The sequence below is a fragment of the Oncorhynchus clarkii genome, chromosome 26 (genome assembly GCF_045791955.1).
Source record: "Oncorhynchus clarkii lewisi isolate Uvic-CL-2024 chromosome 26, UVic_Ocla_1.0, whole genome shotgun sequence".
Taxonomy (NCBI): Eukaryota; Metazoa; Chordata; class Actinopteri; order Salmoniformes; family Salmonidae; genus Oncorhynchus; species Oncorhynchus clarkii.
Window position 1 is genome coordinate 6,605,476 of NC_092172.1, and position 26,647 is coordinate 6,632,122.

The 26,647-nt window shown below is 44.0% G+C and overlaps 1 protein-coding gene across 1 annotated transcript in view; it reads right to left on the bottom strand.

Moving 5' to 3' along the window:
• Window positions 1–26,647, bottom strand: part of LOC139384499 (DNA damage-binding protein 1) — a 35,248-nt gene that overhangs the window by 6,104 nt on the left and 2,497 nt on the right. Inside the window, exons 6-19 of the mRNA XM_071129311.1 lie at window positions 26,327–26,424; window positions 25,987–26,145; window positions 25,440–25,523; window positions 21,266–21,485; window positions 17,249–17,324; window positions 13,934–14,042; window positions 11,169–11,347; window positions 3,750–3,910; window positions 2,737–2,844; window positions 1,870–2,077; window positions 1,483–1,578; window positions 1,186–1,297; window positions 550–673; window positions 206–370 (exon numbers count right to left, since the gene is read on the bottom strand). Of these exons, the coding sequence (XP_070985412.1) occupies window positions 206–370; window positions 550–673; window positions 1,186–1,297; window positions 1,483–1,578; window positions 1,870–2,077; window positions 2,737–2,844; window positions 3,750–3,910; window positions 11,169–11,347; window positions 13,934–14,042; window positions 17,249–17,324; window positions 21,266–21,485; window positions 25,440–25,523; window positions 25,987–26,145; window positions 26,327–26,424 (1,899 nt within the window). The remainder of the gene's footprint in view (window positions 1–205; window positions 371–549; window positions 674–1,185; window positions 1,298–1,482; window positions 1,579–1,869; window positions 2,078–2,736; window positions 2,845–3,749; window positions 3,911–11,168; window positions 11,348–13,933; window positions 14,043–17,248; window positions 17,325–21,265; window positions 21,486–25,439; window positions 25,524–25,986; window positions 26,146–26,326; window positions 26,425–26,647) is intronic.

Below are 26,647 nucleotides of genomic sequence, written 5' to 3' on the forward strand. Positions count from 1 at the left end.
CTATCAAGGGAGGAAGAGGCATGGGACGAGTGAGGAAAAAGGTGAGAGGGAATGAGTGAGAAAAAGACGAGGGGAAGAAAGAGACTGGAAGAAAGAGTGAGAGAGCGCGAGCAAAAAAAGATGAGGGGGGTGAGAAAGAATAACAGGAGAAGAATGATGGGAACGAGAACAATGAGGATGGAAGAAAGAAGAAGTCAGCCCTCACCGTCAGTGTAGTGGAAGACGATGATGCGGCCTTGCTTGGGCTCCGCCTCCTCTGGGTAGACCATTGCTGTGCCCACGATAAAGTAGACCGAGAGGTCCCTGCCCAGGCGGCAGGACACCATGCTGAGGGCGTACTCACTCTGGAGGAACTGGTGGGCGTGGAGCACTGGGAGGACGAACACACGTGTGAAAATCACGCAATTGAGGACAAATCACCACAAAAAAAGTGAGAATTTGGTGTGCTCCTCCAAGAGTACAATCACCAGCTTATCAATCACCAGCACGATCACCATTAACTCACTTGAAAATGTTTTCTTTAGTCAAGACGTTTTAAAGGGGGCTTACCTTCGAAGGTGTGTTGGTCGACCACCAGGAGGCTGTGCACCTCCACCTCCTCCCCGAAGGAGGTCTCGTGTGGGGAGGTGCTGCTGGGGAACAGCTTACTGGAGCTCACGCTGCTAGACAGAGCCTGGGGGAGAGGTAGGGAGAGAGGAGATATGAAAGGCAGAGGAAGTGGGAAAATATGAAAACCCAGACTATGCACACCCACAAGGCCAGGGGAAAAAGGGAGTAGGTTCTTCCTCATCTACAAGTTTTTCTTGTAAATAATGATTTTTCTCTCTTTTCTTGTTTTTTGTGCAATAAACCTAGACTAAACTAAGTCATCTGGACACATTGTCAGCCAAGCGATGTGCACCACTACCATTCAAGGCCCCCCCCCCTAAAGCTAATGCTTTAGTTCATATAGAGCGAAGTTCACAGATATTTCCGGACGGTTCTTCTACAAAACACACAGTTGCACTTAAGTCACGATGCATCATGAAAACGCTGTTGAATACGGGAAACGAGGCTCACGGCCCATATTCAAAAAGGTCTTAATCTGTAATCAGCACTCCTACCCTGAGAATATTTACGACTACGGGGCCCAGAACAGGAGATCCTGGCAGTGGTACACTGAAATACCCGATGGTGTGCAGCTACCTGAGTGCTAGCGCTGGGGCGCACCGCTGCCGTGGTCCCGCTGGCGTCTTGCATCTCCACGCGGCTGGACAGTACCCCGAAACACTGAGACACTTCCTGGTAACAGATCCTCCTGAGAGGGAGGGAGCGAGAATAAAGTGGAGATAGGGAGGGGGGAGTGCGTGAGTGACAGAGAGCGAAAGAGTAATAAATAAATAAATAAATAAATATTTCACTCTTGATTTACCCGAGGGGGTAAATCCATTGGATAGATATACTTCTACTCTAACTAGTTGTACGGGTCTTGCTCCCTCTTACCTGGGAGACTCGTATAGGGGAACCGTGCGAATGTGGAGCTTCTGGATCTCGTCGATGGTCCCGATGGTGAGAGTGCTGTTGTTGGCCAGCGCCAGACTGCCAAAGACACAGAAGCGCAGGTTACAACCACACACCAACAACAGGTACGTTACATATTTATGTCTAGCTTTGCTATCATTCCTGTTCTTTCTTTAGAGTCGTTGAATGAGAAAAATAATGAACGCACGACTCCGTCTCCTCTCCAACACTTGCACTGGTCTGAAAACACAGGACAGATGACAGGGGGGAAAAGAGGTTTATGTTGAATTCGTCCCCACATCAGTACAAACGGAGAAGAAGTGCTAAGGATGCCACTTTGGACTATTGAGACGAGCGTGACTGACTAACCTGTCGGGGTAGCCCTCGGAGTTGAGCGGACACATGTAGTTGACCTCCTTGAGGTTGACATTGGAGAAGACCAGCTTGTGGTTGGAGGAGTAGATGACCGTGGGCCGGTCGGAGCAGGCAAACACGTTGGAGGTGGACAGAGAGCGGAAGGTCCTCAGCACCGTGGGCTGGGTGCCCAGAGTCACCTTCTTCCGCTCGCTCAGCACGCCTGTTGGCAACACAACGGGGTCAATGCCAACAGTTTAACAATAAGTTTGCAACTCTGCCAGGGGGTAAGTGCACTTTCAATTCAGTCTGTTCAGGAGATACGCAGCAATTCCAATCCAAAACCCTTTCCATTTATAATACACACTGAGTGTCAATAACATTGGAAACATCTGCTCTTTCCATGACATACACTGACCAGGTGAATCTCTTATTGACGGCACATGTTAAATCCACTTTAATCAGCGCACATGAAAGGGGATGTGTATTTGTCCCATTCAGAGGGTGGAGTCAACATGGGCCAGCATCCCTGCGGAACGCTTGACACCTTGTAGAGTCCATGCACTGACCAATCGAGGCTGTTCTGAGGGCAAAAGCAGGTGCAACTCAATATTAGGAAGGTGTTCCTAATGTTTTGTACACTCAGTTGTATTTCCAATGAAGAGTTTGACATTCTCAAGACATTTTCAGAATTCTGAAACAGAATCGAACTGCAGCTGTGAAGACAAATGAACGGGCCTACGAACAGCCTCCTATTTGACACATCTTAACCTAATTTGTTCTATCAATGAATTAGATGATGGTGCAGTTAACTGTCTGGAATCTTTATAAAAATGTTGACTCGAAAGGCAACAGAAGTATGTGTTTCTCCAGCAGCCTGACCTGTCGTCAGGTCCAGGCCAAAGTAGAAGAGCGCTCCGTCTCCCAGGGCACACAGCAGGTAGTAGCTGGCCTCGAACGTCGTCATCAGGATGGAGCGAGGGATAATTTCTGTACACACACACACACACACACACACACACAATCACGTCAAATGTGTGAAAAGCTTCAGAATAGCAGCAGAATTCCACTGTCAATTCAAAAACAACTATTATTCATCCTCCAAGAACAAATAAGAAGGCATCGACAGCTAGGTCTCACAATAACATCTTCCGCGTGGTTGTGCAACATTGCAAAAATGGATCGAGGACGTGTGAAACCAGCAGTAGAGTGCTTCTGTCCCTTAGGATTCCCTCCCCTTTCACGGCCAAGTTACAGAGGCTTTCAATAGGAGGTGTATATTAACACATCCAAAAATAATAACAGAAGGACAAAGAGAATGTCCAATACAGAAAAGAAAAAAAGAGAGAATGTGTGGCCAATTCTTCACTGCTCCCAATCATGATATCTTTATAAAAATGTTGATATTTGAGAAGCTTTATTAAAATACCATGGTCGGGAGCAACAAAACAGAACAGTGGACATTAGGGACGGGCATTTGAAAGAATGTCTGGGTTCGAGTACTCTGGAAAATAAATGTTGCATACTGGCATGTTAGCGTGAAATGGGGCTGCAATAACAGTTGCTCCAATTACTGGTTGTTCTGATACTCAACTGAAAACTAAACTAATATTTTCAATGACAGACTCCAAACAACAAACACATCTTAGCATTAGAAATGTTGTCAGTGCTTATGAATTGAACCTGCTAAATAATTACATTTATTAAAATGTTGTCAATTAATAGTTACCAAATACAAAATCTGGAACCGAGTACTAGTACCCATCCCCAGTGGGAAATGGGCTTTTTCTCAAAGTTACACAGACTTACCTGGCTACACAAAAGGTTAAAATCAGTTCCTCCATCTATCCATCCCTCACTATCCCTTTAAGTACACAGTTGAATCTCCATCTCACCTCCTCCGAGCATCTCCTTGTGCAGGGTGGTGAAGCAGGGCAGCTTGAGGACCCGGGCCGATATGTCCGTCCACAGGCCCACGGCGCAGAGGGGCGACTCTCCGCCCTCCCCCAGGGGCGTGATGTCTAGGCAGGCCACCTCGTGCTCCATCTCCACCGTGCTGAGGGGGGACAGAGAGAAGGGATTGGATTCATTTTTCTATTCAATTAGTTCAACAACAAAAAAATGACTATAGCTAATATTTATATTTTTTACTCCAAATACAAAATAACTAATAATACACAAAAACAACGACTACATCTCACCTGGCCAGACATTATACACCTTAAATTGTACCACTTAGTTTTCCCTCCGTCTCCCATGCGATTTCAATAATAAATCATTGGATTTTTCCATAGTGTTAATGACGGCGGATTGATTTAAACGTTTTTTCAAGATGAGTGATGAAGAGAATAGTCCACCCCATTGGGTATCTCACCACATCCTCATATGGGATTGGATTTATGAAGTGCTTTTATAGGTGCTCAAAGCACTTTAACGTTGTGTAGCTGAGTTTGACGTCATTGGATATTTGTTTTGCCCCAGTGTGTGGGTACAGCCCACTCTCAAAAAGGAACGGCTTTTGCTACAGCTCAGCATCAACAGTGTTTGCTGGACCAGACCACATTAGTAGAGCCTTCCTTGGCCAGCAGTGTAAGACTGTCCTCGGGCATGGTGATGGCCTGTAGAGCTGACTCCAACTGGGTTCAAAGTAGTGTGTGTGTGTACATACAGAGCATTCGGGAAAGTAATCAGACCCCTTCAATTTTTCTACATTTTGCTACGTTACAGCCTTATTCTAAAATGAATCAAATAGTTCCGCCGCCCTTAATCTACAAACAATAACCCATAATGACAAAGCAAAAACAGGTTTTTAGAACTGTTGGCAAAAAAAAAAAAAACGGAAATATCATAAGCATAAGTATTCAGACTCTTTACTCAGTACTTTGTTGAAGCACCTTCGGCTGCAATTACAGCCGAGTGTCTTCTTGGGTATAACACTACAAGCTTGGCAAACTTCTATTTGGGGAGTTTCTCCCATTCTTCTCTGCAGTTCCCTTCAAGTTCTGTCAAGTTGGATCAGGAGTGTCGCTGTAGAGCTATTTTCAGGTCTCTCTAGAGATGTTCGATTTGGTTCAAGTCCAGGCTCTGGCTAAGCCACTCAAGGACATCTTGGCTGTAAGCTTAGGGTCATTGTTCTGTTGGAAGGTGAACCTTAGCCCCAGCCTGAGGTCCTGAGCGCTCTGGAGCAGGTTTCTCATCAATGATCTCCCTGTACTTTACTCCATTCATCTTTGCCTCGATACTGACTAGTCACCCAGTCCCTGCCGCTGAAAAACATCCCCACAGCATAATGCTGCCACCACCAACATGATTCACCATAGGGATGGTATTGACCAGGTGATGAGCGGTGCCTGTTTTCCTCCAGATGTGACACTTGGTATTCAGGCCAAAGAGTTCAATCTTGGTTTCAAAGAGTAGAAAATCTTGTTTCTCGTGATCAGTCGTTTAGGTGCATTTTGGCATACTCTAAGCGGGCTTTCATGTGCCTTTTACTGAGGAGTGGGTTCCATCTGGACACTACCATAAAGACCTGATTGGTGGAGTGCTGCAGAGATGGTTGTCCTTCTGGAAGGTTCTCCCATATCCACAGAGGAACTCTGGAGCTCTGCCAGAGTGACCATCGGGTTCTTGGTCACCTCCCTGACCTTCTCCCCCGATTGCTCAGTTTGGCCTGGCGGCCAGCTCTAGGAAGAGACTTGGTGGTTTCAAACTTCTTCCATTTAAAAATGATGGAAGCCACTGTGTTCTTGGGGACCTTCAATGCAGCAGAATGTTTTTGCTACCCTTCCCCAGGTCTGTGCCTCGACACAATCCTGTCTCGGAGATCTACAGACAATTCCTTTGACCTCATGGCTTGATTTTTGATCTGACATGCACTGTCAACTGTGGAACCTTATATAAACAGGTGTGTGGCTTTCCAAATCATGTCCAATCAATTGCATTTACCACAGATGTTTTTACAACTTGATTGTAGTCCATCTCAAGGATGATCCAACCTGTTAAAGAGGCTGCAAATTTTTGCAGCTTTTTGTTAAAAATCGCGCAACATTTCAACGTCCTGCTACTCATGCCAGGAATATAGTATATGCATATGATTAGTATGTGTGGATAGAAAACACTGAAGTTTAGAAAACTGGTTAAATCATGTCTGACTATAACAGAACGTGTTTAGCAGGAAAAATCCCAAGGACAACTGTTCAAAAAAAATAATATATATATATCCCTCCGCCAGTCTCTGTATTGTCTATGGCAAGGGAAAATAGATAGAGCCCAGTTTATAATGCCTACAGCTTCCACACGATGTCGCCAGTACTGTCAATTGATTTTAAATTAAGGAATAGGCACTTCCTGTCGTTGAGTACACCAGAGGAAGTTATGAAAGAGAGAATGTGGACCATGATTTCAAAACGTGCTGCTATTGAATGCAGATCGCCCCGTGATCAATTTGATCGATTAGAAACGTTTACTAATACCCAAAGTTGGATTACAAAAGTAGTTTGAAGTATTTTGTCAAAGTTTATAGATAAAAATGACGGTGCGTTTTGGAACGGTGCTTTTTCATGGATCAGACGGGCTTCATAATTGGACATTTTGGGTATACATGGACGGATTTAATCGAAAAAAAGACCCAATTGTGATGTTTATGGGACATATTGGAGTGCCAACAAAGAAGCTCGTCAAAGGTAATGCATGTTTTATATTTTATTTCTGCGTTTTGTGTAGCGCCGGCTACGCTAATTATTTTCTTTACGTCCCCTTTGGGTATTTCGGGGGTTGCATGCTATCAGATAATAGCTTCTCATGCTTTCGCCGAAAAGCATTTTAAAAATCTGACATGTTGGCTAGATTCACAACGAGTGTAGCTTTAATTGAGTACCCTGCATGTGTGTTTTAATGAAAGTTTGAGTTGTATCGAGTACTATTAGTTGTCACTCTGAAATTTCCGCTGATGTCCGCTGATGTTGATCCCTGTACAGCAGGGGTGTCAAAGTCAAATGGACGGAGGGCCAAATAAAAAAATCAGCTACAAGACGAGGGCCGGACTGTTCGAATGTTCATTGAAAAATTTTTAAATGACGCATATAGTCTAGTGAACCTAATTGAACCTACTGAAAACCTAACAAATATATTACAATATGATCAGATAAATAAAGCAATATTTTCTTATGGCTCTGTCAGTAATCTTTAATTTTCAACAGACACAAAAGACAAATTTCCTTTATATAAATATCCCCATAACATGAACATTAAATGAAAGAAACCGGTATTCAAGGCACCATCAGTAGACTATATTTTCTATTTTAGCAAAAGTGGGCTAAATTTACTTCAAAGAAAAAACAATAATAGCAATTTTCTATCATCCACTCAACTGAAATATTTTTAAAATATAATTGGATTGAAATACAAAAAAATAAAGTGCAAAAATCTATTAATCAAAAACAACACTTTGTTTAAGGAGAAGTAACATGCAGTGAAAACAAATATTAAATTTTAACTTTTAAACTTGAACTGAGTAAAAACTCTAAATATGTGATTGCACAGTAATGTTCACTTGTTTGAGGTTGAGGGTGATACTTGGTGGTGTCCCATCTTTTCCACAAGTTCATCAATGTTCGGGGTAAGGCTCTGAGCTGAAGAAATCCTCAGAATTGAGTGGAGGTGTTCAGCAGTAAGCCGACTTCTGTGTGATGTTTTGTTCAGGTTCATCAAAGAAAACAGTTGTTCACACAGGTATGTGCTGCCAAACATAGACAACGTTTGAGCAGCCTGGATGCGCAGCTGGGGCATTGTGCCGGGGAGGAAACGGGCGAACTCCGCAGCACCCACTGCCGCATATTTTGCCCTCAGTGCATCATTGCATTGGAGGTCAATCAACTCCATTTGGAGGTTTGGTGGTGAGCTTTCCACGTCAACAGCAAATGGGTTACCGAGCAGTTCCAACCTGCTTTTTTGTGCTTCAAAGTCAGCAAATCGGCGTCGAAAGTCAGCGGCAAGCATACCTATTTTATCAGCCAACTGTGTGCTCGGGAACGCACTGGTAGAGAGCTTCTCTTTCATGGTCTGGCAGCTGGGAAAGTGGCTCAAATTTTCTTTCCGCATCTGCGTCTCCCACAGAGTCAGTTTGGTTTTAAATGCCTTCACTGTACTGTACATATCAGAGATGACACGATCCCGACCCTGCAGCTGCAAGTTTATTGCATTCAGATGACTCGTAATGTCACACAGAAAAGCCATTTCACACAGAAACATTTCGTCTCGGAGTTGTGTTGTGTCTTTCCCTTTGCTGTCCAAGAACAGACAAATCTCCTCACGAAGCTCGAAACATCTTTGAAGCACCTTTCCCTGGCTTAGCCATCGCACCTCTGTGTGATAAGGCAAATCACCATGCTCCGTTTCTAACTCCGTCAGAAATGCCTTGAACTGGCGGTGATTCAAACCTTTGGCTCTGATAAAGTTAACTGTGCGCGTGATGATGCTCATTACATGCTCCATTTTCAAGGCTTTACCGCACAACGCTTCCTGGTGTATGATACAATGATAAGCTGTCAGCTCACCTGTCGCGTTTTCCTCTTGCATCTTTTCCCGTATCTTCGCCACCAGTCCGCTCCTGTGTCCACACATCGCAGGTGCTCCGTCGGTTGTCAAACCCACGAGTTTTTCCCAAGGCAGCTCCATCTCATTTACACATCTTGACACCTCTTCATACAAATCATGCCCCGTAGTTGTGCCATGCATAGGACGTAAAGCCAAAAACTCCTCTGTCACGCTTAGGTTGGAGTCCACTCCGCGGATGAAAATTGACAACTGGGCAATGTCAGAAATGTCGGTGCTCTCATCCACAGCCAAGGAATATGCAATAAAATCTTTTCCCTTTTTCACAAGCTGCTCTTTTAGATTGATGGACAACTGGTCTACTCTCTCGGCAATGGTGTTTCTGCTCAGACTCACATTTAAAAAGAGTTGCCTTTTTTCTGGGCAAACTTCGTCACAAACTTTAATCATGCAGTTTTTGATGAAATCCCCCTCCGTAAATGGCCGGGCTGATTTAGCGATCTCTTCTGCCAAAATAAAACTGGCCTTGACAGCAGCCTGGCCTTGTGATTTGGCTTTTTTGAACAGAGCCTGTCGAGATTTGAGGCCTCGTTTTAATTCCTCTGCCTTTTGTAGCCTTTGTTCCATGTCCATATTCTTGTTTTTGTCCGCGTGTTTCGTTTCATAATGTCGTCTCAGATTATACTCTTTCAGTACCGCCACACTTTCTCCACACAGAAGACACACAGGTTTTCCAGCTACCTTCGTGAACATATACTCCGACTCCCACCTTGTTTGAAACCCCCGGTTCTCAGTATCCACCTTCCGTTTTGCCATTTTTGATGGGTATCTGAAAGTTAATTTTACTGTGATGCTGACGACTGCTGTGCCAATAAATATTGAAATGAAGCAGCCTACTGCTCGGTGCGTCACCTTTGCATTGTGGGAAATGTAGTATTGGTGCGTGTAAAAGATCTGCGGGCTGCCGGCTTGCTGCGGGCCGGTTCTAATAATAAATCAAGATCATCCCAGGGGCCGTAAAAAACCTTCTTGCGGGCCGGATGTGGCCCGCGGGCCTTGACTCTGACATATGTGCTGTACAGGGACAGCAGCCGTTAGAAGTTTTAACAGGATGGACCTGACCTCAATTTAGAGTCTCATAGCAAAGGGTCTGAATACTTCTGTAAATAAGCTATTTGTTGATTTTTTTATTCTAAAAAAGTTTTTTTGCTTTGTCATTATGGGGTAGTGTGTCGATTGATGAGGAAAAACGTTTATTTAATACAGTTTAAATACATTTTAAATTGTATTTCCAGGCACTAGCATTTCGTCTGGCTGAGTATGGAGAGAAATATGATGTATCCTATTGCACTGGAAGTGGAGGTCTTAACTGACATATCCCTTAAACAATGTTAAACTACGCTTTATTATTGCTCACACAATTTCTCTTTAGCAGAAACTTGAAAAACAATGTAACTGGTAATCGAAATGACATGTTCATAGTCAATAATGCCTTGCGATTTGGAGGGCAGCATTTTGCACCCCCCCCCCCCCCATGTTTCACATGTGGAATCCGTACCCTTGCAGATATATACGGATAGCAATGGTTTGAGAACATTCAAAGGTTTGTAAGACAACACATTACCCCCCCCCCCCACACACACACATTTTAAACTTTAGTCAGCTATGTTGGCCTATGGAGTCCCTTGGGAAACCCAACTACTGGCCTATCCAATTATGGAATATATAAATAATTTATCTAGGCTCCCGAAAGGACCGATCACTATAATATGCGTTTTAAAAAACTTTTGGAAAGCTCATATGCAGAGCTAGCCAATAAAAAAGTATGATCCACAGATAAGTGATCTGAACAACTCTTTAACTGGAACAGAATATGGAGAAATACGACCTTGGCATCCCGTAATACAAACTATTCATCTTTTTTTTTTTTAAGTTTGTTCCCTGGCCGTATTTAACACCAAGGAAAAGTTTTAGGATGAAAATGGTCCCAACTCCCAACTGTTCACTGTGTCCCCTAAATCAGGTAGACAGACTCCTTCATATGATGTGAGAGTGGGCAGCAGTTAAACGCTTCTGGGACAAAGTTACAAAATTCATTTCAATACTTAAGATGATAGCTCCTTGAATTCTTGAATAACCTAAAACCCAAGGCCAGCTCTACACTGGAGTTGCTTACCAAGAACACTGTGAATGTTCCTGAGTGGCCGAGTTACAGTTTGGACTTAAATCTACTTGAAAATCTATGACAAGACCTGAACATCTTTGTCGAGCAATGATCAACAACCAATCTGACAGAGCTTGAAGAATTTAGAAAATAATAAAACGGGCAAATGTTGCTCAATCCAGGCGTGGAAAGCTAGAGATTTACCCAGAAAGACCCACAGCTGTAATCACTGCCAAAGGTGCTTCTACAAACTATCGACTCAGGGTTGTGAATGACTTTTACTTACTTATATTTCATTTTCAATACATTTGCAAAATAATTATACAGAAATGTTTTACTGTCATTATGGGGGTATTGTGTGTCGATCAATTTACACACACAATACCCCATTAATTTAAATGATTTTGAATTCAGGCTCTAATAAAAATGTAGAGTAAGTCAAAGGGTATGAATACTTTCTGAAGCCACTCATTTCTTCTGTTGATTCACACGTTAATTCACACGTATTTACAATTCAGTTGGTATGGGGCTCACCAAGTCTCTGGTGCTGTTTAACAACACTGTCAATAAAGTCCGAATGGATTTGAGTTGTGTGTACCTGATCTGTTTGAGTTCCCCAGAGAGGATCTGGAGATAGTAGAGGGCGCGGCCCACGGCCAGCACCACCTGGGAGGAGTTACATGCGGCCAAGCTGATGTTCCGGCCCTGCGGCTCCTTCCACTCAGACACCAGGGCCTTGCTGTCCTGCATTACCAGACGCACACCACCTGATGTGATCTGAATCACACACACACACACACACACACACACACACACACACACACACACACACACACACACACACACACACACACACACACACACACACACACACACACACACACACACACACACACACACACACACACACACACACACACACACACACACACACAAATATATCAGCACCTTTGTACGATTCACTATTTGAAAACTGTGTTCACACGTGTATTTGTTCGATTTACAACAGCACATCAAAAATAGATAATTTGATTAGTAAGTAAAAAAATGGTGTGGATTAAATTATTCAAAATTCTAATTAATTTGGTTTATGGCAAGTGATTCTTGTTTATGTGTAATTTCTCACTTGTGGTAAGTGTCAGGTGCCTCTTGGGTAAAAAAAAATAGCCATTCAATCAGTTTTGCAGAGAAAACAGAAGATTCTGCCCCAAAGAAAAGTCGCAAGGGTGCCCTTGCATTTGTGTGTGTGCGTGGCACCGGTTTGTGCGTGTGTGCGTGGCACCGGTTTGTGCGTGTGTGCGTGGCACCGGTTTGTGCGTGTGTGCGTGGCACCGGTTTGTGCGTGTGTGCGTGGCACCGGTTTGTGCGTGTGTGCGTGGCACCGGTTTGTGCGTGTGTGCGTGGCACCGGTTTGTGCGTGTGTGCGTGGCACCGGTTTGTGCGTGGCACCGGTTTGTGTGTGTGTGCGTGGCACCGGTTTGTGTGTGTGTGCGTGGCACCGGTTTGTGTGTGTGTGCGTGGCACCGGTTTGTGCGTGTGTGCGTGGCACCGGTTTGTGTGTGTGTGCGTGGCACCGGTTTGTGCGTGTGTGCGTGGCACCGGTTTGTGTGTGTGCGTGGCACCGGTTTGTGTGTGTGTGCGTGGCACCGGTTTGTGTGTGTGTGCGTGGCACCGGTTTGTGCGTGTGTGCGTGGCACCGGTTTGTGTGTGTGCGTGGCACCGGTTTGTGTGTGTGTGCGTGGCACCGGTTTGTGTGTGTGTGCGTGGCACCGGTTTGTGTGTGTGTGGCACCGGTTTGTGTGTGGCACTGGTTTGTGTGTGTGTGCGTGGCACCGGTTTGTGCGTGTGTGCGTGGCACCGGTTTGTGCGTGTGTGCGTGGCACCGGTTTGTGCGTGGCACCGGTTTGTGTGTGTGTGCGTGGCACCGGTTTGTGTGTGTGTGCGTGGCACCGGTTTGTGTGTGTGTGCGTGGCACCGGTTTGTGCGTGTGTGCGTGGCACCGGTTTGTGTGTGTGTGCGTGGCACCGGTTTGTGCGTGTGTGCGTGGCACCGGTTTGTGTGTGTGCGTGGCACCGGTTTGTGTGTGTGTGCGTGGCACCGGTTTGTGTGTGTGTGCGTGGCACCGGTTTGTGTGTGTGTGGCACCGGTTTGTGTGTGGCACTGGTTTGTGTGTGTGTGCGTGGCACCGGTTTGTGTGTGTGTGCGTGGCACCGGTTTGTGTGTGTGTGCGTGGCACCGGTTTGTGTGTGTGTGCGCGGCACCGGTTTGTGTGTGTGTGCGCGGCACCGGTTTGTGTGTGTGTGCGCGGCACCGGTTTGTGTGTGTGTGCGCGGCACCGGTTTGTGTGTGTGTGCGCGGCACCGGTTTGTGTGTGTGCGCGTGTCTGTGGCAGACGCACATGATGGAGCAGTGGCTGTCTGATGAAGAACGGGCTGTCTTACCGTAGTGAGCTAGGTTATAGGCCTACATCATGGGCTGGATAGAAGCAGTCTGCAGTACTGGATAACAATTGCTAAATTTGCCTCAAAATAATAGAACAATAAATAATATTGTTTGTCCCATCTCTCATAAATCTGTGATTGAGAATAGCCTATTCCTAGGCTGAGGCAATCGACTTTCATTCTTGTTATTTTTGAAAGCCACAACTTTAGGACATCTTCTTGTTTCGAATATTTGGAAAATAAGCTACTGTTCGTAACTAACATATCTTTTACGATAGGCCTAGTAGGAGGATAGGTTATTGGCCATTTGGTTTTCAACCTCTCGTGGAGGAATTTTCCCGGCCAGCATGGAGCCCAAATCCAGATGTGCAAAGCTGATAGACATACCCGAGACGACTCAAAGCTTTAAATGCCACCAAAGGTGCTTCTACAAAGTAATGACTCAGGAGTGTGAATACTTATGTAAATTAAGATATTTCTGTAATTCATTTTCAATTAATTAGACCCAAAAATGTAAAACATGTTTTCACTTGTCATTATGGGGTATTGTGTGTAGCTGGGTGAGAAAAACAATCAATTTAATCAAATTTGAATTCAGGCTGTAACAACATAATATGGAATAAGTCCTGGGGTATAAATATTTTCTAGGCACTGTATTGCGAATCAATACTGCGATTGTATTTCATTTCGTTGTTCCAAACATATTGCTCCACCATACGTCTGCCTCAGAGGGATAAGAGAGCAATGAGAAAAGTTTTGATCAGTCATGGAAATAGGAGTTTGTGCAGGTACAGCCAATTAGCGAAAAAATTATATTACGAGTCAAAATTATACCATATATTGTCAAAAATAGTATCCCAATATGTAGCTAGCGATTTTTTGCCCTCATAATTAGTGTGCGTGTGTGTGTGTGTGTATAAACCTGGATGAGTTGCTGGTGGGCCACGTTGCCACAATAGAAGGTCTGCAGGTTGTCCACAAAGCCAGGCAGCTCAGTCTCCTCCACCTCCTCCCCGTTTAGCATCAGCACCCTGAGGACACACAACTTATTATATACTGAACCAAAATATAAAAGTGTTGGTACCATGTTTCATGAGGTGAAATAAAAGATCCCAGAAATGTTCCATATGCACAAAATGTTTATTTCTCTCAAATTTTGTGCACAAATTTGGAATGTCCACCAGAGCTATTGCCAGAGCATTTAACGTTAATTTATCTACCATAAGCCGCCTCCAATGTAATTTTAGAGAATATGGTAGTACGTTCAACCGGCCTCACAACTGCAGACTACGTGTGACCACGTCAGCCCAGAACCTCTATATCCGGCTTCGTCACCTGCGGGATGGTCTGAGGCGAGCTACCCAGACAGCTGATGGGTTTGCACAACAGAATCATTTCTGCAGACTGTCAGAAACGGTCTCAGGGAAGTTAATCTGCGTGTCCATCATCCTCACCACGGTCTTGACTGCAGTTCGGTGTCGTAACGGACTTCAGTGGTCAATGCTCACAGTCGATGGCCACTGGCACACTGGAGAAGTGTGCTCTTCACCGATTAATCACAGTTCAACTATACCGGGCGTGTATGGCGTCATGTGGGTGAGCGGTTTGCGGATGTCAACTTTGTGAACTGAGTGCCCCATGGTTGCAGTGGGGTTATGACATGGGCAGGCATAAGCTACAGACAATGAACACAATTGCATTTTATCAATGGCAATTTGAATGCACAGAGATACTCTGACGAGATCCTGAGGCTCATTGTCCTGCCATTAACTTTTTTTTGTCACTTGTCCTTTGGAAAAGTAGGACATATTTTTTACTTGTCCGAAAGCTGAAGTCACTTGACCCAACAACAACGGTCCGTAACACCATCGGCCAAAGGGGTGACTGGAAATGAGTGAAGTACAAAAGATGAAGCTCGTAGATGGAGCGAGTGTCACAGTCAAAGTGCCTGGCTGTCTGTGCGGTCCTGTGCTGGGTTTTAAATCATCGTGGGCTGTAGAGCAACTCTGCTGTCCTCAGAACTTGATAATTATAAACTGATTCACATTTGTACCCCATCCTCCTCTCTTATTAGGCCTAGACTACTTATATGTGCTGTTGTAGATTACACATTGCTAGAATAACACGGAAATCGGCATCGGCCAACTATGCATTTCTTTCATTAGCATTCCTCAGCTGTTGCCTAAGTTTCCTTTTGACTCCTCATTTGATTTCTCCATCGTGTTATTGTCTGCTCAATTTCACTTCTTGTGGCCTAAAATATTTGTCACTCAAAATAAATATGAGAATAGTATAGACTCCAAATTTCATAATAATTCACATTTAAAAGCTGCAAACTTTAGGACATTAAACACTTTTAGAATAATTCAGAAAATACTACTCAACTTTAATTTGTCTTAATTGCTTTATGATATTTCAGTTAGTAGGATTAGGCTTTTGTTCATGTCACATATTTATTATTCTCTTGCTTTGTGTAAATATAACATTCATTGAAATGGAATATAGCAAATAAGAATATAAGCAATTTACTCAGAATGCCGAGCACGCACTGTCCTGTGGCAGTGCCGCCGCCTGAGCCGATTATGGTCAGAGTAATTGTTTGATGTTGTGATTTTTTTAAAACTGAAATCTACATTCTGGTTGTCCGGACAAGCGGACAAGGCTTAATGTCGAGCCCTGCATTCAACCGCTGCCATCACCTCATGTTTCAGCGTGATAATGCACAGCCTCATGTCGCAAGGATCGGTAAACAATTTCTGGAAGCTGAATATGGTCTGCACAACTCACCAGATACGTCACCCATTGAACATGTTTGGGATGCCCTGGATTGACGTGTATGCCAGCGTTTTCCAGTTCCTGCCAACATCCAGCAGCTTTGCATAGCCATTGAAGAGGAGTGGGACAACATTCCACAAGCCATAATCAACAGCCTGATCAACTCCATGCAAAGGAGATGTGTCGCGCTGCATGAGGCAAATGGTGGTCACACCAGATCCGGATGGATTTTCTGATCTACATTGCTACTTTTTATTTGTTAAAGGCATCTGTGTTCCCAGTCATGTGAAATCGATAGATTTGGGCCTAATTCATTCATTTCAACTGACTGATTGTTGAATGAACTGTAACTCTTTGAAATTGTTGCATGGTGCATTTATATTGTTACTCAGTGGAAATAAGCTATTTACATTGTAAAAATGGCTGGCTCACTCAATATGATTATTTGGCTTTTCCAACCAATAAGGATGCTTGGACGCAATGCAGGGCTCCGCCCTAGACACCTCATGTTAGAAAGTGTTTACATGCCGTTGCAAGAAAGAGGAAGTGCTGAGCAACTGTTCACATGCTGTTTCCTAACTAAGTGTTGTGTGCGTCCATTGCAATAAGATTGGTTTTGTTATTATTATTGTCACAAGTGTGTTTATTGAGTGCAACTAGCATTATCATTAGTATTGTATTAGCAATGTTAATATTATATGCATACTACCGCTGCAATATGTTTATATCTGCAATATATTTAGCCTTGTGTTACTTGTGTATTAGCCGGTACCATTCTACAGATTCTAGAAGTTTCCAGCTCTTTCTGTGCCCCAGCACATGCGCAGTAGCCCTAAATTAAGATCCAAGCCAAGCGTCTAGATGCCATCCTATTGAATTCATTCATATGTTTATATTATGCCACAGTTTGCTCATCTGCTTATTGTTATATTGCATATGTATTTTAGTATCTTCTAATTGTATTGTTTCCCCTTTTAGAATCGTCTGTGTTTGCATGGTGGTGACAAAGTGTTCAGTATGGGCCCCAACATGTTCTGACCAGACAGCACTATAGTGGGAAGATCTTCGTGAATCAGTTTAAGTGTAATAGTAAGTGAGGACATTCACAGTCGACCGCTCAGACAAGATCCAGCTGCCCGATTTTTCATGGTCCCAGTCGTCGCCGGATTTAGCGACCAACAGCTTCTTCATGCAATTTTTATCATTTCAACCTTTGTAAACTTCTTATTTGTTATAATTGGTATAATAAATCAATCCATGTCAATGTCTGACGCTCAAAATTAAATAAATGTTTTGTCTGTCTATTCTCCCTTTTGTTATAATAGGTGTCAAATCAACAACAAGATCATATAAACAAGATATGTTGGCATTAGGCTAGGCTTCGCCAGATTGGACAGGGAGTGATTGCATTGTGGCCAACACGAGCAGAACCTTTCTATAAGGCGACCACTGGTTGTCTCACCTTGTCTGGCCGACGAAAGACAGGACCAGCATGTCGTCTGTCTCCCTCCCAGCCTCTGAGCGAAGGGGCCACAAACCTAGGAGGACAACAAAATAAATATGGAGGAAAATAAATGTCAAGTGACTGAACTAGAATTACAAGCAGTATTCTAGTATCTAGGTGGTGTTTCATTAGGGCAAACAGAAAATGTTTCAAAGTATTTTGCAACAGAAAACAAGAATGAGTTTCTTATTTGGACTACTATTGGATTAAGTCCAGGTAGTCCCTCCCGGTTTTAGTCGGTTTTCTTCCATTTAGGTGCCAAGTAAACAGGAACCTGAACTAGAAAAGAGTCAACGCTGTAGCTTAATTGATAGTTTCTTAAGGGTTTTGTTCTCTATCTGGGCCTCATTGATTGCCCAAGTAAACGAATTGCGTCTCATAATCGTGTTCACGAGTAAGAGGACGACAACATTTTTAAAAACTACGGCAATCAAAAACGGCAAAGATTAGACAGATGCAAACAATATGGAGAAAATCCCACTGAGGCCCCATTTCCATTGGCACTTTGAAGTCTACCCAGGTTGGGGTGGCCTTGGTGGGTTGGCTCAAATTGCATTTTCACTGCCTGCAGAAATGAGAAATGTCATGTTGCCAGGTAGCCAATATGTGATTGCAGCTGGCTTCGCTAATGTTGCTAGCTAGCAAGACATTAAATAATTTAATTCAGCCTCACCATGCTGTAACTCACATTATCCCATACTCCTGACAGTGCCAGCCAGACTCAGAGCCATGTATTTAGCTTGCTGATGTTAGCTAAACGGTTAGTGTCTTCTCTAACATAACAGGCTAGCCTCTTAGACGTAATGGGAAAATGTAGATTTCTGCATAAATCGACATACCCAAAAGTAACTGCTATTCATGTGTAATTACATGATTCTGATGAGCCAAATCGTGGTGTATTTGGAAAAAAGACAGCTGGGAGATAGAGGAAATTATCAGAAGATAAAAATTATAGTTCAGAATATACAAGATCAAGCACAAACACACAAAAAAAATCTGATTGTTTTTTTATTTTGAAACTAATCTTTAAGCCAAGCTATAAGTGAATTATTGATGCCCAGACCTAGAAAAACAACACATGGCTTCCAAAACATTTGAACAATATCAGAAGAAAATGGGATTGATAGACCTAACAACTAGAAATGGCCAGATATCTTAGTAAGTGGTGTCAGGTGTGGTCATAGGACATTTCCAAGTGTCCATAAACCTCTCCAAAGTGGCATATGTCTGTAAATGAGATAATTCCAGTTCCATTACATATTTGCAATCCCTAAATGCTATTTGTTAAGTATTAAACCACAATTGCTACTGTATCAACCTCACTCAAACATTGTGGTGGTGTTATGGGGTATCAAGGGTACAAGTGTCCGAATGTGGTAATTGTACTTTTTTGGCACACTGGATGTGCCTAAAAGTGATTGTTCACTATAAACACTACATTTCTAGAACAGCAACCTCTCTCAAACATTGTGGTAGTGTCAAGGGACATACAGAGGATATCCAAGTGTTCATCATATTTTTCATAAACAAAGATAGTCACTCGGACATTCAATGTTGCCATTAGGTCATACATCATCAGATACCATTCGCAATAGGCTAGAATTGTTCCTACCAACCTAAGGATGAATGTCATAACCCCCAAGTAGCTAAGGCTCAAACACAGACCAAATCGAAGCTTATCTTTATGTTTGCCGTTTGGTGAAAATGTTGTGTAAAATAAAATTTTCGGGGCTGGTGATCAATAACGGTAGGTCACAGGCAGACAAATAAGACATCCTCGTGATCTGTGGAGTCCCAGCCTTCGGTGTGAATCAACGCGTTTCGTGTCTATTTCGTTAATGCTTCACAACGCTAACCGGTGTCATGACGTTGGCCTGGGGGATAGGTTTATGACAGATTTATGACAGTCATAAATACCTCTTCCCCCCCTTTTCCTCTCTACCCTACTGATGTTACATTTGCAAAACCATTGGTTAACAGAGATTCTGGGAACATCAGAAGGTGGGATGTGATGGGATGAAATGTGATTTTAGCTTCTAAAATGTGATATTTGGGTTTTCATAAGATAGGGCTGCTCAATCAGTGGCCCGCCCCTGTGAAGGGACATGGACTATAAAACTTTTCAAACACGTCCTCGGAACAGGATGTTACATTGTCGTCAAGGCTTTATATAGGAAGGGCGAGGAGGGCAACGGTCCGATGTCAGAATGGTTCAGATAATAACTACAGAACGAAGCCAACATCAGCGTGAGCTTTGGTTGCGAATGGTATGAACTTTGAACTCTTATTCACTACAGAATAATACTACACTATTGATACCTCCTAGCCGTTGAGTTAGCAACAGCCGCTGCAAACGAGGGTTAGGAAGAAAAAGACAGGGTATCCCGTCTACCACACAACGACGTTACTACAACGTATTCAATTTACCAGCAGAGACATTCTTCAAATGACAAAGGACTCGGTTGGGCAACACGGCCTTCCATCTACCACCAACTTACCAAAGCTCAGAGTAAATATTTATTGCATTTTCCTTTTCCAAATGGGAGGTAATTTAGAATGCATAAGATACTGTATTTACGATAGCATAGCTTCGCCCTTTGTTCCTCAGTCTTCCCCTTCTTTCACTCAAACCCAGCCCCTTTTATTTTGTGTAGCCAGCTGTCATATCTGTTCCGCCCACTAGGGACGTTTTCCTTTATGAAGTAATTTGTAATCAAGTTATGATTTAAATATGTGTGTAATTCTGTGTGATTAGTTAGGAATTTGGTAAATAAATAATTAAACCCAATTTTGTATTGCTGATTCAACTTGTTAGCCAGGGTTCGTGCAGATAACTAAGAATTTACAACTTTCAGATGAGACTGAATTAAGATGACGATTAATATTGACGTAAAATATGACTAGGTCGTTAAGAGTTTATTTGGAAGATAACAGCTCTATAAATATTATTTTGTGGTGCCCGACTCTAGTACATGATTAGCTCAATCAGGTAATATTAATTGAGAAATTATTTTATAGAATAGCATGTCATATCACTTAATCTGGCATAGCCAAAGACACAACACCGGATTGTAGGTAGCAACCATCTTGAAATGAGGTCATCGGCTCAGCCTGCCCTTACACATTCGTATGTTCATATATGGTAGTAAGTCACACCAAAGACTTTAAGGCACAGATCAATAGCCAAGATACTTAGCTTCCACAGACACCCTGCTTTTGCAGATAGGGGCTACCTTCTAATACCAGACTGAATGACATATAAAAAAATCTAATAAGGTCCTCAAATATATGGGATTTACATATAAGAGGCTAGCTATCTAGCTTAATTCCTACCTTGCTTAACAATGGCATTGGCTATTAGCTAACCAAGCAAGCCAGACGACAGGTTTGATATGATGTAGCTAACGAACATTAAATATGGCCTGGTCAGCTAAAATTCCTGCTAGCTCATGTTAACTAAATTCAACTGATTTGCAAGCTAATACTTTAGGTAGCTGGAATTCTAGGGCCGACTGTTCTCATAAAAGTGTATTGTGTCATTCAAAAATGAATCAAGGATCCAGCTATGGTGGTAACTCGCGTCATGTCTGACAACTGCATGTCCATGTGCTAGCTAACAGCAACAAGCCCAGACAAGCTAGCTAAATGTTGTGTCAGCTTCAGGCAGTGATTAGCTTGGTGGTTGTATAGTAAAGGCATCACCAACCCCCGATTCTAATTGAGCTGGCACCAGTTGTGAAACTGGGCTGCGCTGGCCTGGGTTTCCCTCTACCCAGTTTGAATTTGAGAATTCCATTCAAGCCAACTCAAATTTGGCCCTAATGTATCAGAGGTAGAGGCACTTCCATATATTGCTTATACCAATTCAACTCCTTCAGATCTTCAACTGTCCAGGGGTATAGGGGCTAAGGGTTCATTGGGTATTTGTCCAGAGAGAGCAGCGTCCCCAGAGGGCCCAGAAGCCCTCATACTGACCTTTGATCCCTGGCAAGTCAATGCTGGCGTGCTCGTGGATCCCGATACCATTTCGGATGATCCTGAGGGAGCCCTCCTTGAACGCTCCAGAGCAGGTGACCAGCTGGCCCTGTCCCTGTCTCTCCAGGTCCACCACACACATGTCCACGATGGGCCCCAGGTTGGTGAAGGTCTCCATCACTGCCACGTACGACCCTGAGTCGTTACTGTCCACATTGAGCTGGAGGGGAATAATAATTTCCATTACAAGCCATAACAATAATATGACAACTCCAGATAAACAACATGTGGACTTTGACCATACTTATTTTTCTTTGAAACAAAAAGGGGATGATGTTCACCACTCAGTACAGAAAAAAAATAGTGAGGCTTGCTTATCCTTTCATATACTCTTGAATTTCAAAACAGGTTTGATCTGTACCTTTCGATTACTGAGTGATGGCCATTTTTATTTTTTTCACCTTTATTGAACCAGGTAGGCTATTTGAGAACAAGTTCTCCTTTACAACTGCGACTTGGCCAAGATAAAGCAAAGCAGTGCGACAAAAACAACACAGAGTTACACATGGGATAAACAAACGTACAGTCAATAACGGAAAAGCTGACCACGACTCCATTTTGTTGCTCCCTGCCTACAGACAGAAACTAAAACAAGAAGCTCCCACGCTGAGGTCTGTTCAACGCTGGTCCGACCAATCTGATTCCACACTCCAAGACTGCTTCCATCACATGGACTGGGATATGTTTCGTATTGCGTCAAACAACAACATTGACGAATACGCTGATTCGGTGAGCAAGTTCATTAGAACGTGCATTGAAGAAGCCGTTCCCATAGCAACGATTAAAACATTCCCAAACCAGAAACCGTGGATTGATGGCAGCATTCGCGTGAAACTGAAAGCGCAAACCACTGCTTTTAATCAGGGCAAGGTGACCGGAAACATGATTGAATACAAACAGTGTAGCTATTCCCGACGCAAGGCAATCAAACAAGCTAAGCGTCAATATAGAGAGAAAGTAGAATCGCAATTCAACGGCTCAGACACAAGAGGTATGTGGCAGGGTCTACAGTCAATCACGGATTACAAAAAGAAAACCAGCCCAGTCACGGACCAGGATGCCTTGCTCCCAGGCAGACTAAATAACTTTTTTGCCCACTTTGAGGACAATACAGTGCCACTGACACGACCCGCAACCAAAACATGCGGACTCTCCTTCACTGCAGCCGAGGTGAGTAAAACATTTAAACGTGTTAACCCTCGCAAGGCTGCAGGCCCAGACGGCATCCCCAGCCGCGCCCTCAGAGCATGCGCAGACCAGCTGGCTGGTGTGTTTACGGACATATTCAATTAATCCCTATCTCAGTCTGCTGCTCCCACATGCTTCAAGAGGGCCACCATTGTTCCTGTTCCCAAGAAAGCTAAGGTAACTGAGCTAAACGACTACCGCCCCGTAGCACTCACTTCCGTCATCATGAAGTGCTTTGAGAGACTAGTCAAGGACCATATCACCTCCACCCTACCTGACACCCTAGACCCACTCCAATTTGCTTACCGCCCAAATAGGTCCACAGACGATGCAATCTCAACCGCACTGCCCTAACCCACATACCTATGTGAGAATGCTGTTCATCGAGAATGCTGTTAACACCATAGTACCCTCCAAACTCGTCATCAAGCTCGAGACCCTGGGTCTCGACCCCGCCCTGTGCAACTGGGTACTGGACTTCCTGACGGGCCACCCCCAGGTGGTGAGGGTAGGTAACAACATCTCCACCCCGTTGATTCTCAACACTGGGGCCCCACAAGGGTGCGTTCTGAGCCCTCTCCTGTACTCCCTGTTCACCCACGACTGCGTGGCCACGCACGCCTCCAACTCAATCATCAAGTTTGCGGACGACACAATAGTGGTAGGCTTGATTACCAACAACGACGAGACGGCCTACAGGGAGGAGGTGAGGGCCCTCGGAGTGTGGTGTCAGGAAAATAACCTCACACCCAACGTCAACAAAACTAAGGAGATGATTGTGGACTTCAGGAAACAGCAGAGGGAACAGTAGTGGAGAGGGTAGTAAGTTTTAAGTTCCTCGGCGTACACATCACAGACAAACTGAATTGGTCCACCCACACAGACAGCATCGTGAAGAACGCGCACCAAAAGCACTCACAAACTTCTACAGATGCACAATTGAGTATCACCGCCTGGTACGGCAACTGCTCCGCCCACAACCGTAAGGCTCTCCAGAGGGTAGTGAGGTCCGCACAACGCATCACCGGGGGCAAACTACCTGCCCTCCAGGACACCTACACCACCCGATGTCACAGGAAGGCCATAAAGATCATCAAGGACAACAACCACCCGAGCCACTGCCTGTTCACCCCGCTATCATCCAGAAGGCGAGGTCAGTACAGGTGCATCAAAGCTGGGACCGAGAGACTGAAAAACAGCTCCTATCTCAAGGCCATCAGACTGTTAAACAGCCACCACTAACATTGAGTGGCTGCTGCCAACACACTGACTCAACTCCAGCCACTTTAATAATGGGAATTGATGTAAAATATCACTAGCCACTTTAAACAATGCTAATATAATGTTTACATACCCTACATTATTCATCTCATATGTCTACGTATATACTGTACTCTATATCATCTACTGCATCTTTATGTAATACATGTATCACTAGCTACTTTAAACTATGCCACTTTGTTTACATACACATCTCATATGTATATGCTGTGCTCGATTGCATCTTGCCTATGCCGTTCTGTACCATCACTCATTCATATATCTTTATGTACATATTCTTTATCCCTTTACACTTGTGTGTATAAGGTAGTAGTTTTGGAATTGTTAGTTAGATTACTCGTTGGTTATTACTGCATTGTCGGAACTAGAAGCACAAGCATTTCGCTACACTCGCATTAACATCTGCTAACCATGTGTATGTGACAAATAAAATTTGATTTGATTTGACAAGAGAAAATCTGTATACAGTGTGCGCAAATGAAGGAGGTAAGGCAATAAATAGGGCATAGTGGGGCAGTAATTACAATTTAGCAATTAACACTGGACTGATAGATGTGCAGATGAGGATGTGCAAGTAGAAATACGGGTGTGCAAAAAAAGCAGAAAACCGGGTGGGTGTTGCTATGGTGACCAGTGAGCTGAGATAAGGCGGAGCTTTACCTAGGAAAGACTTATAGATGACCTGGAGCCAGTGGGTTTGGCGACAAATATGTAACGAGGACCAGCCAACGAGAGCATACAGGTCGCAGTGGTGGGTAGTATATGGGGCTTTGGTGACAAAACGGATGGCACTGATAGACTGCATCCAATTTGCTGAGTAGAGTGTTGGTAGCTATTTTGTAAATGACATCGGTAGGATAGTCAGTTTTACGAGGGTATGTTTGGCAACATGAGTGAAGGAGGCTTTGTTGCGTAATAGGAAGCCGATTCTAGATTTAATTTTGGATTGGAGATGCTTAATGTGAGTCTGAAAGGAGAGTTTACAGTCTAGCCAGACACGTAGGTATTTATAGTTGTCCACATATTCTAAGTCAGAACCATCCAGAGTAGTGATGCTAGTCAGGCGGGCAGGTGCGGGCAGCAATCGGTTGAAGAGCATGCATTTAGTTTTACTAGCATTTAAGCGCAGTTTGAGGCCACAGAAGGAGTGTTGTATGGCATTGAAGTTCCTGTGGAGGTTTGTTAACACAGTGTCCAAAGAAGGGCCAGATGTATACAGAATGGTGTCGACTGCGTAAAGTTGGATCAAAGAATCATCCACAGCAAGAGCGAACTCATTGATATATACAGAGAAGTGTCGGCCCGAGAATTGAACCCTGTGGCACCCCCATAGAGACAGCGAGAGGTCTGGACAACAGGCCCTCTGACACACTGTGTGTCAAATCGCCTGGTGAGCCAGGCGATGCAGTTATTTGCGAAACCAGGGCTGTTGAGTCTGCCAATAAGAATGCGGTGATTGACAGAGTCAAGCCTTGGCCAGGTCGATGAAGACGGCTGCACAGTACTGTCTTTTATCGATGGCGATTATGATATTGTTTAGGAACTTGAGTGTGGCTGAGGTGCACCCGTGACCAGCTCGGAATATAACAGTTTGGGTCTAGAGTGTCTCACCCTTTGAAGAAGTTTCCTATATGACCAGCCTTACCTTGACCAACTGGGAGTCACCCAGTCTGGAACCCACAAACACCACACCGTTGTCCAGGTAGGTCAAGCACTCCGCAATGGACGTCTGCAAGGGAGGGAGGGATGCACACAGACATTACTCTTGAGCCCATCTCATAAGTCAGCAACTTACAAAAAGTGTCCGGTGTATACTTTTTGTTTTTACAATACACACTCAAGGATAAGTCTGCCATTGAGACTCAATTGTGTAATGTAGAGGTTGAATGTCAAACAGGAAAGAAGCAAAGGAAATGGAGAGTTCAAGAGAGACATCATTGAAAGAAAGATATGAGACGACAGAGCCAGATAAAAAAGAGCAAGAGATCATAGGGAAACAGAAAAAGCAAGAGAGACATCAGAAAGAACAAGAGAGAAGGCTTTACATGGAGAGAAGGACAGATAAAAAGAACAAAAGACATAGACGTTGAGAAGAAATGAGACAGACCACAAAAAAAAGAGAGAATACAACCAGAAACACAGAGCAAGGGAGACAGATCACGAGAAAGAGACAGAAGGCCTACAACACGTACCTCTCCAAGCAGCTCGACGCGGAGGTCCTTGAGCACCACAGCCCCGTCCATCAGCTCCTCCTTCTCCAGCAGCAGCATAAACAGGCGGCCCTCCATGTCCCCCAGCAGGTAGCGCGAGCCGTTGGGGTCCACACGGTTGTGACAGACAATGGTGCTTTGCTGTTGGGGAAAAGGGAACAGAGGTGGTGGATGAGGGGAGATTCCCTCTGATCTACGTAAAGTGCTTTGAGCATCTGGAGAAGTGACGTACTCCATAGCCAATTCATCCTTGCTATGAAGGTGCATGAAGTTGGAAAAGAGTTGAAAGCCTCTGCATTGTTTTGATTTAGGTTGACCTTACCTTGATGGTAGGAGGTGCGATGGCCAAGTATTTATCCCCGTTGTGGTAGGTGATGGATTCTTGTCCAATGATTATAGCCCCCCCAAATGGTTCTGGGACTAAAATCGATAGACAAATACATGAACAACCAAGTCAATCAATGAACAAAGGAGTCACATTCAAATACGATCGAAGAGGAAGAAGTAGAAGAGGACCCTTGGGCGCTGCAGTTCCAGTGGAAGTAATCTTTAAACACTCATCTAAGAGTTTTGAACATCAGAATACAGTCAATCTCATGAGGATTGGATGACAGCCCTGATGACCATTGTCAAAACCTGCCTG